Below are 16,963 nucleotides of genomic sequence, written 5' to 3'. Positions count from 1 at the left end.
GATAAAGCTTTTCTTGAGTATTTCTTGTGTAAGTTTGGTAAAATAAAATGTTATATTTCTTGTCTATTACCACTCACTGCCACTTATACAATGCAGCCACCTGACTAGAAGAGTGCTATGAATCCGGTGTGTCATCACATTGTAAAAGAGTATGTTGAGTGGTATCATTTCTGTGCTTTTTGTACAAGTAAAAGCATTTTTTTTTTCATTCACACCTGACTGTCTGAACCATATTGGAGAAGGCTATTCAAACAAATCTCATCTACTCTGATCATGAAAGTGTATTGGTACATTCTGCTCTTCTTATTGTTCTTGTAGCTCTGCACTGTGGTTGCACTATTAATGTTGCCCTGACAAGGGGTGATAAACTGCTTCAGTTTTCAAGCTCCAGAATGGCAGAGACCTGGAATGTTGCATGGAGGAGATCTGCCATGTAGCTACCTGTAACAATGTTTGTCTGATGGAAGGACTCCGGTGTGGTCTGGACGAAAATCTCAGCTTCCTTTATCTAGATGCACTAAAATAAAAAACAAAAAAATTATAACACTGGGTGAAAATGGAAAATGAAATAAAAAAAACTAAATCTCTAACAGTATCTCAGTGATAACATATTTTCCAGATCTTGTTATTGGCTGTAGCCAAAAATATATCAATAACCCGGATGATGCTGCAGAAAGGCAGATGGACAACAGTAATAGTAACATCACGTCACAAGTCCCCAGAACAGAAGGAAAGCTCTTTTTTTGTTTGCTAAAAACCACAAGTCAGACTTTATTTTCCTTTAGGAGTGATTCTACTGAACACTCAGCTGGAGCAACCAACAAACTGTGTTTCTCGTAATTTTGATAGTATATCAGGGTAAATGTTATTTATTTTGTCTTCTGTAGCTTCTGAAGAACAGTACTAAATGAAAAAAAAAATCAATTGTATGTGAACTTTTGAATGGCGTCGTTTTTATAAATTCAATTATTATTTACTTTTGTGGACTACATGTAAATGTATTTTATGTGAAATATCTTATTCAGGTCAGTAGCTACTAAATAAAAAATAACATGCATTTTGTGTGATCCCTTTTATTTTGGTAAAATATTTGACATTTTGCAGATTCTGCAAGGTGTATGTAAACTTTCAACTTCACCTGTATTTTTTTTTTTACCCTATCAACAATTGAAAAACTATTTGTTGATGGCAAAATTGTCAGTGCCATTTTTATAAAAATTCTTTAGAGTTCAGAACAGATGACATCCTCATTTCTGGACTCACGAGTTATGTTATGTCTTCATGGTATCTCTATTGCTGAGATAATCAGCAGTCATTTGGCTGAAGATAGCCTACATTTTTGTGTCACAAGATGCTAACCTAGTTCCTTTAGCACTAAAGGTATATATCCAGCAATTCTCTAAAGCATCAGGCCTATTCCTGAAGCTATCGAAATGTGAATTGATGTCCATCAAAGAATGTAATTTGCCATCTTATTTAGGTATTATTCGAACATGATATGAATTAGATATATATGAATATGAATTAGAAAGATGCTTCTTTTACTCCCGCTCAACCAATCAGCTTTCCTGAAAAAGCGTCATCTTGCTAATGGGCCAATCCCTGGCTGAATCGACAGCGTTGAACGGCTCGCGTATGCGCATGCGTTCCCAGCGGCTCGTGCGCATGAGTGTAGTGACAAGAAGAGATACGGTCAAACCGGTTAACAGATTGTTTACCTGAAATAACTCCTGAACCGAACCGGACTCAAGTCATCTGCGGTCTATAAAGCGTAATATGGCGGACGAGGGCGTCAGTCAGATGTCGATCAGTGAGTTTGACGATGATGATGATGGCTGCAAATTGTCTGCAGGGTTGCGTCAGATCATGCTGTCCTATCATTACTTATCCACCTTATTTTTCAAAGCGGAAGTAAGCTGTTTTCTGTGAACGTGCGATTTCCGATTTAATAGCCGCTATAGGGAAATATCGAGAAAAATGTGCATGGGCATCTACAGGGCATTTATTTTTTCTGAAGCTCAAGAAAGCGTGCAGTCGCCTACGCATGCGCACTGGTGTTTTGCTTTTACTTGAGCTAATGAGTTTTCGTCTGGCAAGCAGGAATAACTGCAGGCTGGAGCAATGGGGGTGGTGAAATGTTAGGAAGTGGCAAAAGGTGTTCATGTTTAGTCGACAAAGCTGCCTGTCAGAATTTGGGGGTGAGGTTAGGGCTTTGCACTGCAGTACACCACACGTACTTTATTTATATTTTTCAATATGCCACCAATAATATATTTATTTAGATCAATATACTTCATAAATACCTTATTTCACTGCACTGCACTAAACTAATATTAGTATATTAACATTCTAAAATAAAACTGTACTCATACACCTGCAGTGGTTCCATTTCCACAATCTCTGCAGAGGGTTGCATCAGAATATGCTGATTAATTTATCATCTATACATTGCTATATTTAGTAATAAATTAACAAAATCTGACAGGTTCAGTGTTCCATTTTATTGCAATAAAGCTGCTGCACTTTTTGGTAAATGAAACAATTTCAGTGCCCTAGGTAGCACACTAAAATGAACCTGAGCTTTTTCCAGAAGTGATGTCAAACTGAATCTGCTTGTAAAATGGTGAAATGTTAAAGCTGATGTTTTTTGCTCCTGCAGAAGAGCTGTACGTGTCTGATAAACAGGGCAGTGATGTCGATGGAGATGGATCAGAGCAGAAGCCCTTTAAAACTCCACTTAAGGTGCTTGATCTAGTTGAGATTTCTCATGAAATATAGTTCAAATGATGAATAAGATTTTTTTTTTATGTGTTTTGTTTTCCTAATTGCTCTCTGTAATCTTTTCAGGCACTGTTGTTTGTTGGAAAAGATCCTTTTCCAGTGATCTATGTGGACTCTCAGAAGGAAGGAGAGGTGTGTAACCTGCAAATAGCACTAACCAACAACTAACAAACAGCAACAAAAATAATCATTACAAAGTTGTTTGACAAAAAGTGTTGCATTCTCAAGCCCTAACTATATAAGCGTTTTTAAAAATTAAGTTAAATGTTTTGTAATATATTTAAATTATATTAAAAAGTGTAATTTTTGTAAAATATTATTTAAATAAAATTATACTATTATTTATAATATTATAATTTTTATTAATGTTTTGAATTTCTTTTTTTAACATGTTAGCATGAAATGAAACAAACATTAAACTTAAGTCTCACATTGTCTTAAATTTTCACGGTGCATATAAAGTTTGTGCCCATTTCATTTTTTTTTTATATCATGTATTTATTTAATATGCATATTTTGCATTAGAACATGTTTTAAAGTGGTTAAAGGAGTAGTTTACTTCCAGAACAAAAATTTTAAGATAATTAACTCACCCCCTGTCATCCAAGATGGCATGTTCATGTTTTTTTTTTTGTTTGTTTTTGTTTTTCTGTCGATAAGAAATTATGTTTCTTGAGGTAAACATTTCAGGATTTATCTCCATATAATGGACTTCAATGGTGCCCCAAAGTTTAAACTTCCAAAATGCAGTTTAAATGCAGTTTCAAAGGGCTCTAAATTAATCCCAGCTGTGGAAGAAGGGTCTTATTTAACAAAACGATCTGTCATTTTCTAAAAACAACTTACAATTTGTATACTTTTTAACCTCATACGCTTGTTTTGTTTATATCTGCTTGAACTCTGTTTTTCCCTGTTCTCACATCTCGTTTTCTTCCCCAACTTCAAAATCATCCTAGATCGCTGCAAAAGTACTGACCAAGTGTTTACAAAGTAAACATGCAAAGAAGATCAAATGCCCTTTACGAAAATAATCCAAGATTTTGTAGGACGAAGCATTGAAGCGTATTACACAGTCTACACATGTGCTTTGCAGAGACGAGACAAGCTGAGCATTTGAGGTTAAAAAGTATAAAAATTGACTAGGGCTGCAACAACTAATCGATAAAATCGATTATTATCGATAATGAAATTCGTCGACAACTAGGAGACAATTAATACTCAGCGCAAAAACATTAATTGTGCTGAAACATCTGTCGTTCAATGTTAAATTTACATTTTAAATACAACATGTAGTGCACATACCTATTTATGGGGGGTAGGAACTGTAGGGCTGTGACGGTGGCAGATTTTTACCACCGCGGTGGCGCAGTGTTTTATATAAATAAATGAGGCTCAAACATTATTAACAAACGTGCGTGTTTATTTTAGCAATACCGTCGGTGAACAAGCAGCCTACAAAACGCTAAAATAAATCAAAGAAATAATGCATTTAAATAAGAAAGTAGCCTAAATAAGTGTTAAATAGGCTATTAAACAAACATTCGTTCCAAGAAACAGCCTCGACAGCTCTTCAGAATTACTGACCCGAGTCTGAATGGAACCTGTCTTTTTTCTCTTTCTCTTTCCCATTGCACAGCTGCTGTTTTTAATAGCGAAGTAATAACATTTATTTTCGTTTCTTTAGTTTATAAAGTTAATTTAGAAATATATTTGGAACGTTTTTTTTTTTTTTTGTGTGTGTGTGAAATTCAAGTTTTTTTTTTTTTTTTTTTTAAGTAAGGAAGCGTCCAGTGGCAGACAGATCAATTTAGCCTTCTCAGGTCATCACGATTTAAATTAAAATCCTTAGATATAAAAAACTTAAAGCATATCACAATATTAGTTTATTCGTTTAACCTAGATAAATGTGTGCTATTAGGCGCATTTCCAGTCGTTTGTGCGGAGAGTAAAAGCTTTGCAGGACATGGAGGTGCCAGCGCCATGTGAAACTTCATTTTTGCTCATAAAGGTAAGAGTAATACATTGACTTTAAATTATTACTTCACTACTATAAAACGAAATAATTTAAATCGAAAACAAAACTATTTTATTAGATATAAGCCTAATTCATAAAGATGCATTTAGGCATTAAAAGCGCGTAGTGAGCAGATGGCGGATCATCAACTTCATCTTTGCGACACTGACTCAGAAAATACTAGTTTATTAATAAAAAATGTGAATATCTCCTTAGTTTTTCCCTGGCAAATTCATGGTAATTGCTGGGGCTTTGCGGCCAGCTTAAGCTTACTGCATGCATTTGAACGCAGAACTCTGCTGAAGGCACTTGCGCTAGCTGCTGCTGCTGCTGCTGCTGCTGTTGGCGGGACACTAAACACCTCCACGGCAGAATAAATGGCAGAAACACTATTTTATGCTTGTTATAATGCGTTTTTCTTCAGATATTTGTCTTTTCATTTTATTACGACAGGTGGTCTAATAAATTAAGCACTGTGTTCTCATAGCATTCACAATGTGGAATAGTGTGATTTTGACAAAAAAAATGGGAATTTTTGAGCCGATTAATCGAAAAAATAATCGGCCAACTAATTGATTATCAAAATAATCGTTAGTTGCAGCCCTAAAATTGACAGTTGGTTTAAAAAAATGACAGATCGTTTCGCTGGATAAGACCCTTTTATTCTCTGCTGGGATCGTTTAGAGCCATTTGAAGCTGCATTTAAACTACATTTTGAAAGTTTAAACTTGGGGGCACCATTGAAGTCCACTATATGGACATAATTCCTGTAATGTTTTCCTCAAAAAACATAATTTCTTATCGACTGAAGAAAGAAAGAAACAAAGACATGAACATCTTAGAATCTAGGACTTAAATGAAAGATGGGTGAGTAAATTATCTGTAAGTTTTTGTTCTGGAAGTGAACTAATCCTTTAATAACAATTTGTCAAAGTTTAATAGAAATGGTGTATCCCAGTAATATTGAAACCCTTTGTTTTAACATTATGTTGTGTTTGTGTTGTTAGCGTTGGGCTGTCATCTCTAAGACTCAAATGAAAAACACAAAGAAGCTCTTTAACAGAGAGAAAATGAAGAATGACAGCAAAGATAAGAAGGAGGTACTGTATTTCACCTGCTCTTTATAGACCCATAATTTCTATCCAGTAAACAGAGCTCAATGCCATGGTCCTGTATTTCTGTTTTGACCTCCGTCTGTCTGATCTCATGATTGACAGGCCGAAGATGCTGAACGGAGAGAGAAGAATATGGAAGAAGCTAAAAAGATTAAGATTAAGAACAACCCCAACCTTCCTGAACCCAAAACCGTGCGTGCTTCCTGAATTACGAACTGAATATAATATTACTGCATAAATAACGTTTATTATTATTATTATACAGTATGAAAATTGGTAGGTGGTTTTATGAATTGCACAGTTCTTTAGTCCTTGCAATTATATGACTATTTTTCAATCAGGTTGAGAAAGTAGTTAGATTCAAATATTTACATGGCTAATATTTTCCTTTTTAATGAATTATTCGTGGTCTTTTGCAACCCTTTTAAGCAGATCGTTTGATGTTTTTACATGTAGACTTTTTAAATTCTATTGAACCATTAGTCACATTTTTGTTGAATTTGAATAACGTAGCTGATATGAAAGTAAAAGTGTTCCTCTTAATCATTAAGTCAGCTTTTCTGGTTTATTTTCTGTCATACTCAGGTTAAGATTGATAAGCTGGAGGCGCTCAGGGAGCAGAGGGTGAAGGTGTTTGGTTGGGTCCATCGGTTACGCAGACAAGGTGAGCAGGTTTAGTTTTTCTTCTACTAAAAGCCAAAATAACCATCCAGAAATTCTCAGCAGTCCTATTGACTGGGTTCAGTCAGAATCTACTACAAGAACATGTATTTAGAAAGCTGAGTTGAGAGAAATGAAAATGATGAAAAAATAGTTTGTTTGCTCATCTTTTCTCAGGAAAGAACCTCCTGTTTATTGTGCTGCGTGACGGAACTGGTTACCTGCAGTGTGTTCTCACGGATAAACTGGTACTGTGTGTGCTTAATATTTTACAATATTATATATGACAAAAAAAACTTATAAAATGCTTATAAAATATTATAAAAATTATTTATAAAATGTTATAAAAAATTTAATATAAATATAATACATACACTACAGGTCAAAGGTGTTTGGACAGTAAGTTTTTAATATTTTTTTTTCTTTGCTTCTACTCACCAAGCCTGAATATATTTGATCCCAAATACAGCAAAAGCAGTAATATTGTGAAATACTTTTACTATTTAAAATAAATTCTTTCTATTTTGATATATATGAATATAAATCAAAATTTAATATATTTCTGTGATCAAAGCTAAATTTCAGCATCATTATTCCAGTTTTCAGTGTCTTAATATTTTTAACAAGGATGCTTTAAATTGATTAAAAGAGATGATAAAGACATAATGTTACAAAAGATTTCTATTTGAGATAAGCGCTGTTCTTCTGAACTTTCTTTTCATTAAAGAAATTAAAAAAATTCTACTCAGTAGTTTTCAACATAATAATAATAATAATAATAATAATAATAATAATAATAATAATAATAATAATAATAACAAACTGTTTTTTGAGCACCAAATCAGAATATTAGAATGATTTCTGAAGGTTCATGTGACTGGAGTAATGATTCAAAATTCAGCTTTGAATTCACAGGAATAAATAACATTTTTAAATATATTCAAATAGAAATAAGTTTACAAATATTTTAAAAACTTTACTGTTTCTGCTGTACTTTGAATCAAAGAAATGCAGACTTGGTGAGCAGAAGAGACTTCTTTAAAATCGTACTGTCCTAAAACTTTTAAAGGTGCCATAGAATGGAAAACTGTGTTTACCTTGGCATAGTTAAATAATAACAGTTCAGTACATGGACATGACATACAATGAGTCTCAAACACCATCGTTTCCTCCTTCTTATATAAATGTAGTGTTTGCAAAAGACCACCGAAAAATAGGTCAATTCCAACATAGCACCGACTATTGCGCAATAGTCCGATCGTTAATAGTTACGCCCCCAACATTTGCATCGCCCAATCATCAGTAACGTCAGCACATCAGTAGAACAAGGTAAGCCACTGAAGGGACACGGTTAGCTTAATGCTAGCGCTAGCCTGTTACATTGCAGTACAAAAGATTTCACTTACCACATAAACGGAGAGATGACTGTGCTGATGATGGTGAATGATGGAGAAATAACTGCGCTGATGATGGCGAATGATTTACAGATCCCGAGTATCACTGACAAGCAGCTGAACTTGTGTGGTAAGTAAACACTCCCTTTGCATTATAACTTTACACGGAGCACATGCGATCACAGTAATGAGACTAAAATGTCGGCGATTCAAAACGGCAGATTCAACAAACCACATATTAAAAGCGGCTAGATCTTCTAAATAAATATATATTTTTATCAGTGTGCCAGCTATAGAGATGAGCAGCTCTGTGAAACAGCCAATCGGAGCAGAGCTCATTAATATTCATGAAGCTTCCAAATAAGGCAATAACAGAGCATTTCATTCTAGGGACAAATCCTAGGGTTGTAAATGGACCTGTTAAACCGTTTTGGAGATTTTTTGCCCTTTCCTATGCCATATACCTTCTATGTAGATATCAGAGAACAATTTAAAATATTGTATAATTGCATTCTATGGCACCTTTAAATGGTAGTATGAATTATATAATTGATTAAGTATAATATATTTATGAAATAATTATAAAATATAAATGTATAATTTTGACAACATTTGATGGGACAGGAAGTAAAATACAGTAAAGTCTAGCTGAAAAAGTCTAATAATGACTGTCTGTGTTCTTCACAGTGTCAATGTTATAATGGACTGATGTTGTCTACGGAGAGCACTGTTGCTCTGTATGGAATCGTGAAACCTGTTCCTGAGGGTAAACAGGTAAGAATTCTCTAATTAATATTAATATAATTTTAATTTTATGAGTAATATTAGTTACCTATAGGTCATCTATGAATTAAAGTTGTGTCAATATTTACTCACCCTCAAATCTTTTCCATACTTATATAATGTCTTTATCATTTTGTTATGAAAGGCTCCAGGTGGCCATGAGCTGCACTGTGATTTCTGGGAGCTGGTCGGTCTTGCTCCTGCAGGCGGTGCCGATAACCTGCTGAACGAGGAGTCTGACGTGGACGTGCAGCTGAACAACAGGCACATGATGATCCGTGGGGAAAACGTCTCCAAGATTCTGAAAGTCCGATCCACCGTCACACAGTGTTTTCGGGAACATTTCTTCAGCCGGGGTTACTGCGAGGTCATTCTCCAGAACTGTGTTTTAAAGTAATAGTTCACACAAAAATTAAAATGAGCTGAAAATTTACCCTCTGACCATACAAGATGTAGATGAGTTTGTTTCTTCATCAGATTTTGAGAAATTTGGCATTACATCAATTGCTCAGAATGGGTGCCGTCAGAATGAGAGTCTTGTCTTGTCAATGAAGCCAAAAACTGCATGTAAGAAACAAATCCATCATTAAGGTATTTTAAACTTCAAGCTGTTGCCTCCAGCTAAAACACCGCTTATAATCCATAATAAAACTTTATCCAAATCCGATGAAGAAACAAACTCATCTACATCTTGGATTGCCTGAGGGTGAGTACACTTTCAGCTAATTTTCATTTTTTAGCTGAACTAACAGTGTGTGCAGAATTAGTAGGCAAGTTGATATCCTTTCCAAACCACATCAATCTTAATAATTACTATTGATTTTGTATTTAATAACTTAAAAGTGATACAGGTCCTTCTCAAAAAATTAGCATATTGTGATAAAGTTCATTCTTTTCTGTAATGTACTGATAAACATTAGACTTTCTTATATTTTAGATTCATTACACACAACTGAAGTAGTTCAAGCCTTTTATTGTTTTAATATTGATTATTTTGGCATACAGCTCATGAAAACCCAAAATTCCTATCTCAAAAAATTAGCATATCATGAAAAGGTTCTCTAAACGAGCTATTAACCTAATCATCTGAATCAACTGATTAACTCTAAACACCTGCAAAAGATTCCTGAGGCTTTTAAAAACTCCCAGCCTGGTTCATTACTCAAAACCGCAATCATGGGTAAAGGCGCGGTCACACTGCACTTTTCGTTCCATTGACTTCCATTCATACGCATGAGAATGCTTTTGACCGGAAACGCAAGCCCATGCGAAATATTTTCGCATTTCGCTGCGTTTGAAAGTTCAAGCTTGGTGAACTCTGACCAACGAATTCGTATCACATGACTCTGTGGGACCAACAGGAGATGGATACGTCACAGCATAACTTCTAGCTGAATGAAAAGAACCTTAAATTTAAACATTTAAAACTGCAGCACTGCGGTAAAGTGTAGTAGATTGTATGTTTTTACATTTAAAATGTATTATTAGTGTCATGTGCTGAATTTAACTTTTAAAAAGACGCAGCAGAGCATGACGTCATATCACGACCGTTGCAGCAGTATCCGAGGGAATTTCGCACTCTCAAAGTGCAGTGTGACCGCGCCTAAAGACTGCCGACCTGACTGCTGTCCAGAAGGCCATCATTGACACCCTCAAGCAAGAGGGTAAGACACAGAAATAAATTTCTGAACGAATAGGCTGTTCCCAGAGTGCTGTATCAAGGCACCTCAGTGGGAAGTCTGTGGGAAGGAAAAAGTGTGGCAGAAAACGCTGCACAACGAGAAGAGGTGACCGGACCCTGAGGAAGATTGTGGAGAAGGACCGATTCCAGACCTTGGGGGACCTGCGGAAGCAGTGGACCGAGTCTGGAGTAGAAACATCCAGAGCCACCGTGTACAGGCGCCAGGTCAAGCCACTTTTGAACCAGAAACAGCGGCAGAAGCGCCTGACCTGGGCTACAGAGAAGCAGCACTGGACTGTTGCTCAGTGGTCCAAAGTACTTTTTTCGGATGAAATAAAATTTTGCCTGTCATTCAGAAATCAAGGTGCCAGAGTCTGGAGGAAGACTGGGGAGAGGGAAATGCCAAAATGCCTGAAGTCCAGTGTCAAGTACCCACAGTCAGTGATGGTCTGGGGGGTGCCATGTCAGCTGCTGGTGTTGGTCCACTGTGTTTTATCTAGGGCAGGGTCAATGCAGCTAGCTATCAGGAGATTTTGGAGCATTTCATGCTTCCATCTGCTGAAAAGCTTTATGGAGATGAAGATTTCATTTTTCAGCACGACCTGGCACCTGCTCACAGTGCCAAAACCACTGGTAAATGGTTTACTGACCATGTTATTACTGTGCTCAATTGGCCTGCCAACTCTCCTGACCTCAACCCCATAGAGAATCTGTGGGATATTGTGAAGAGAAAGTTGAGAGACGCAAGACCCAACACTCTGGATGAGCTTAAGGCCGCTATCGAAGCATCCTGGGCCTCCATAACACCTCAGCAGTGCCACAGGCTGATTGCCTCCATGCCACGCCGCATTGAAGCAGTCATTTCTGCAAAAGGATTCCCGACCAAGTATTGAGTGCATAACTGAACATAATTATTTGAAGGTTGTATTAAAAACACTTTTCTTTTATTGGTCGGATGAAATATAATTTTTTGAGATAGGAATTTTGGGTTTTCATGAGCTGTATGCCAAAATCATCAATATTAAAACAATAAAAGGCTTGAACTACTTCAGTTGTGTGTAATGAATCTAAAATATATGAAAGTCTAATGTTTATCAGTACATTACAGAAAATAATGAGCTTTATCACAATATGCTAATTTTTTGAGAAGGACCTGTATATACTTGTCCATGAAGGCTGGAAGTGGAAAACAACTTATATTCATGTGTGACTGAAAGTCAAAAAATATTAAATACCCATGAGAAGACTGCAATACTAATGCAATAATAGAGTTTGCAAAATTAAGGCATGACCGTTGGGCAGCGAAATGCTCATTGGGTCAGCATGGTCAGAAAAAAAAACAGGTGGAGAAGAAAAGACCCATGTTAACTACAAAAGAATTAGGAAATAAGGTGAAGAATTAGGTTTGAAACCATCAGGAACCATTTAGTCTCAAGTGCCACCATTTTCTAGAACTGCAACCTACCTGGAGTCTCCAGAGGTGCAATGTGTCAGGTTTTCAGAGAGTTTGCTTGGGTACATATTCTAAAAAATTACCCTCACTTAATAAGAATATCATGCTGAAGTGATATGAAATGCATGAAGACTGTTTTTTAAAGGCTTTATTGACAGATAAGTTGAGAGTGACTTTTGAAGGATCAGCATCATATCCTCTTGTACCACTGTCTGAAGAATTTATCTTCCGGAATCAGTTTTTTGAGTTCATTTTTTGTCTATCTCTGCAAGACAGACTTTTCAGGATAGAAGACTAAAAATGTACTCTCAACTTTCTGGAAGATAAATTCTTCAAACAGTGGTACAATAGGATGTGATGCTGGTCCTTCAAGAGTCACTATCAACTTGTCTGTTCATAAAGCCTATTAAAAAAAAAATCATGTAATTCAGAACACTTCAGCATGTTAGTCTTGTTCAGTAAGGGTAATTTCGTTAAGATTTACCCAAGCAAAGTCTCAGAAAACCTGACACATTGCACTTCTGAAGACTCCAGCTAGGTTGCAGTTCTACATTCTACTCATGGGCACTTAATAATTTCAGAGCAGAGTTAAATCTCTTTCTTGGCTAATTGTGTCTGTAAAAGAAAACATGTCTAATAATTATACATGTCATAAGTTTTTCACCTCCAGCCCTCATGGACAATTATATATTACTTATAAATGATTAAATACAAAATCATAGTAGTTATTAAGATTGATGTGGTTTGGAATTGGTAAAATGTGCTTGAAAAAAATATATAACCAGAAAAACTTGCCTAATAATTCTGCATGCACGGTACTATTTATTGCAAAGTTTCATTTTGAGGCACAGGGTGTTGCTTATTTTATTAGACACAGAGGTTTGTTTGTTGTCATTTTCAGATAACTCCACCCACTCTGGTGCAGACGCAGGTGGAGGGCGGCTCCACCCTCTTCAGTCTCAACTACTTTGGTGAGAATGCGTATCTGACGCAGTCTTCTCAGCTCTACCTGGAGACCTGCATCCCTGCACTGGGTGACACCTTCTGCATCGCTCAGTCATACCGTGCTGAGCAGTCGCGCACCCGCAGACACCTGTCTGAGTGAGTATGGCACGATTTAAGATTTGTTCATTCAAACAGACAGAAGCATGTGAGTGTAATACACCTCTGTGTGTCTGTGTGTTTTCAGGTACACCCACATTGAGGCTGAGTGTCCCTTCATGACCTATGAAGACCTTCTAAACCGGTTGGAGGACCTGGTGTGTGACGTGGTTGACAGGGTCCTGAAGTCTCCTGCTGCGCAGCTGCTCTATGACCTCAACCCGGTACGACCCCTGACACACAAGTGCATCACATGTTTTATTAACTGATTTAACTGAAAAAGCAGTGTTATTTAAAGGGTTAGTTCACAAAAAATTGAAAATTAGCTAATCATTTACTCACCCTCCAGGCATCCTAGTTGTATATGACTTCCTTCTTTCAGTTATATAAAAAATTATCTGCCATTTCCAAGCTTTAGAATTGCATGGGTGGGTGTTTCTCTTCATCAGTCCAAAACAAGTCCAATAAAGCGTATCCATCCATAATAAAAAGTCCCTCACACGACACCGGGGGGTGAATCAGGGCGTCCTGTAACAACGCTGAGGTCCTACTTAATCCTCCTGGAGCTGCTTCTGTGTACGACCAGTCGGTGCAAACTAGATTAAAGTGATTAGTGTGTTTTAAATATGGATATTTCTTACAAAAATACATAAATTTATTGTGTGAATATCGGAGTCCGAGCCATGTGAGGCATTTTTTATTATGGCACTTTATTGGGCTTGTTTTGGACTGATAAAGAGAAACACCCATCTATGCAGTTATAAAGCTTGGTCTGAAAGAATGGAAGTCATATACACCTAGGATGCATGGAGGGGGAGTAAATAATGGTCAAATTTAAATTTTGGGGTGAACTAACCTTTTAAGTGTTGTTAATCTATTATTACGATATTTAAAATGTTTTTTTTTTTAAATACCTCTTTTTTTAGGTTTAAATGTTTAGATTTTTATTAGTTTTTGTTTTTCAAAACATATTCCATTTTTATTCGTATTTCTTTCATTTTTTGTCATTTTAGCACTTCAGCTTTAAATGGTAATTACAAAGGTTGCCTTGTCAGTTGACTGAAATAAAATGTCACAAATGGCTGTAAGGGTCATGGAAAGTCAGAAAGTATAGAGCAGTGTTTCCCACACATAGACGAATCTGTGGCGGTGCGCCACAGATTAAATTCCTACCGCCACAGATTCAACACCGACCAAAAAAAAAAAAAAATAATAATAATGATTGAGATTCAAAAATTAAAAAATCCACGCTATCATATGTAAATGATAACGATTCCTCATGTCTGTTAAACCATTGAAAAGACTTACCCTGAACATTCAAATCTATATTTGCACTGCCGCTGACAGAAAGAGCGGTCATCATGTTTATGTAAAAAAAAAAAAAAAAAAAAGCTTTTTGGCAAAACAGCTTCACAAACAGTCTTTTCAAATACCCAGTCGTTAATATTATCACAGCAATATTCTAATTGAAGGTCATAGTTTGGATATAAACACTGATGTGATGTCTATGGTAGAGATATCAAAACAGAGCACGTCAATTTTAGAAAGTAATTGGCGCTTCAATGTTTGTGTCGATTGCTTTGTTTCACCACTAGATGGAAACAACTGTTAAAAAATGTATTTGTCATTGACTACTAGAGATTGATTCAAAAACGCAGGTTCATCCAGTTATGTTTTTGTGAGCAAATCATTTTTTCATTCAAACCACTTTTTCATAAATTTAATATAAAAAGTTGGTGTATTAAATATATTCTTTTTTAAATATTATGTATTAAATTATTAATAATTCATTCAAATGAATTAAACACTTTTTAATAGACTGAAGCAATTAATATTTTGTCTCACATTATTTTGCTTAGTTTGGAATTGCTAGGAAATCGTGATCTCTATTTAAAATAAAATGAATTTAAAAAAGCAAAACTAAATTAACCTTGTTAGGAAGCCCTGCAAAATAAGGTGCCCTAACAAAAGTTTTAGACTGTGCAGCAAGTAGGTTGTTGTATATGGTGCTAAATTAACGTAATAAAGTTCTGTTTAACCAATTATTAACAGTTTATTTTAAATTATTAACCTTTAGGAACCTTTTGGAGTTCCAATCGTATCCCCTATCCAATCGTTCTTTCACCCCCCCAAACCCAACGGACAAACATCTAACCCCCTCATAGACCCCCCCGGGCTGACCACCACACATTGCCTTCAAACCTGTGGGAAACACTGTATAGAGGCTCTGGAATTTGTTAAATACTTCTATTTTTTTTATTTCTCCTAGGACTTTAAACCTCCCAAACGGCCGTTTAAGAGGATGAACTACACTGAAGCCATCAAGTGGCTGAAGGAGCACAACATCAAGAAGGATGATGGGACATTTTATGAGTTTGGAGAGGTTTGTTATGTTGAGCCTCATGTTATTGCCAAGAGTGCTCACCTACAAATGCTTGGATATTTAACTGTTGTGTGTCATTTCTACAGGATATCCCAGAAGCCCCTGAGCGACAGATGACTGACGCCATTAATGAGACGATTCTGCTATGTCGTTTCCCTGCTGAGATCAAATCCTTCTACATGCAGCGCTGCCCTGAGGACCGCCGCCTCACTGAATCGGTCAGGATTGTCATTAACCATTTTTTTAAGCAGTCACAGCCTATCAAAACATATTTGGTGTTTAAACCTGCAGTTATGTGGACCAATGAGATTCCATTGTGGGTGGAGTTACCAGAACAAAAGTCAAGCTACTAGAAAAAAATAAAATTAATTTGTAAAAGGACAAAAGCAAAACGGTGTCATATTGTGTGTGTGTATATATACAGGAAAATATGTTCACATTCCAGGTCAATTTACCCAAGTCTTTATGAAAGACTCTGTAGTAGGGCAGTATTCAGCAGAATTGTGTTAGAATTGGCTAATTATAAGTTTGTGTTTATCAGGTGGATGTGCTAATGCCCAATGTTGGTGAGATTGTGGGAGGCTCCATGCGTATCTGGGATGCTGAGGAGCTCCTGGATGGGTATAAGAGAGAGGGCATTGATCCCACACCCTACTACTGGTACACCGACCAGGTAACAGCCTATTGGCTATATATTTAATATGCATTACCATTCAAAAGTTTGTTTGATGGGTTTTTTTTTTTTGCCACTTCTATGAATTTTTTTTTTGTGATGATGCAAGCAATATTGCCCATTAAATAAAGAAATCTAAATTAAACTGATTCTTCAAAATAGTTTGAAAATGCAATTGAAATGCTAATAAAATCATCTTGGATATTTGATATATTGCCTAGCTCTTTGTCATGCGACAGTATGTTCAGAATTTAAGCAATTTTGTGTGTTACAGAGGAAGTTTGGCACATGTCCTCATGGTGGATACGGTCTGGGTCTGGAGAGATTCCTCACCTGGCTGCTGAACCGACACCACATCCGTGACGTCTGCCTGTATCCTCGCTTCATTCAGCGCTGCCGACCTTAATCGTGTGCACGCACACACAACACAACACACACTGCAAGAGACCAACTAAGAAATCGAACTAGTCTCTCTCGTTGCCAGAGACCATATTTGTATGTCAAGGTTTAAAGATCTAATCTGAAGACGGTTTGAACGATCATTCAGTGTTGCATTATATCCCTGTAATATTCATATGTGGCATAATAAATCAGTGAGATCATGCATTTGTGTTTGTTTCCTTTAGAGGGCACCAAAGACTGCTGTTTACTGTTATAATACACATGGTATACATTGTTTCAAAAGATAAATATCGTCTTCATGACCTTTTCTGAATGTAATAACCTTCACTCAGAAACTACCTTTAATTTAAGCTGATGGCAGCAATTCATCTTACTTTTCAACAACCTTTTATATGGTGTTTTATTAACAAGGTTTGAGAGGAACACAATAGTGATGGGAAGTTTGGATCATCATAAATACAGCCAACTCACCTTGACTTCCACGATGGTTTTCCAGCATCCCACCTCCACCCCAACGCCTCGC

At 36.3% G+C, this 16,963-nt stretch overlaps 1 protein-coding gene across 1 annotated transcript; it reads left to right on the top strand.

Moving 5' to 3' along the window:
* The first annotated feature begins 1,651 nt into the window (after positions 1 to 1,651).
* On the top strand, positions 1,652 to 16,642 carry LOC141295802 (asparagine--tRNA ligase, cytoplasmic-like). The gene is made up of 15 exons (XM_073827076.1): positions 1,652 to 1,810; positions 2,660 to 2,742; positions 2,848 to 2,913; positions 5,803 to 5,895; positions 6,013 to 6,102; positions 6,496 to 6,574; positions 6,748 to 6,818; positions 8,652 to 8,738; positions 8,893 to 9,114; positions 12,783 to 12,982; positions 13,071 to 13,206; positions 15,252 to 15,365; positions 15,452 to 15,583; positions 15,907 to 16,038; positions 16,313 to 16,642. The coding sequence occupies exons 1-15, from the start codon at positions 1,777 to 1,779 to the stop codon at positions 16,442 to 16,444; spliced, it is 1,671 nt and encodes a 556-aa protein (XP_073683177.1). The 5' UTR covers positions 1,652 to 1,776; the 3' UTR covers positions 16,445 to 16,642.
* The last annotated feature ends 321 nt before the right edge of the window (positions 16,643 to 16,963 follow it).

Source organism: Garra rufa, chromosome 21 (genome assembly GCF_049309525.1).
Source record: "Garra rufa chromosome 21, GarRuf1.0, whole genome shotgun sequence".
In the NCBI taxonomy this organism is placed as follows: domain Eukaryota; kingdom Metazoa; phylum Chordata; class Actinopteri; order Cypriniformes; family Cyprinidae; genus Garra; species Garra rufa.
The sequence above is the reverse complement of the archived record's forward strand: the minus strand, read 5'-3'. Positions and strand labels throughout refer to the sequence as shown.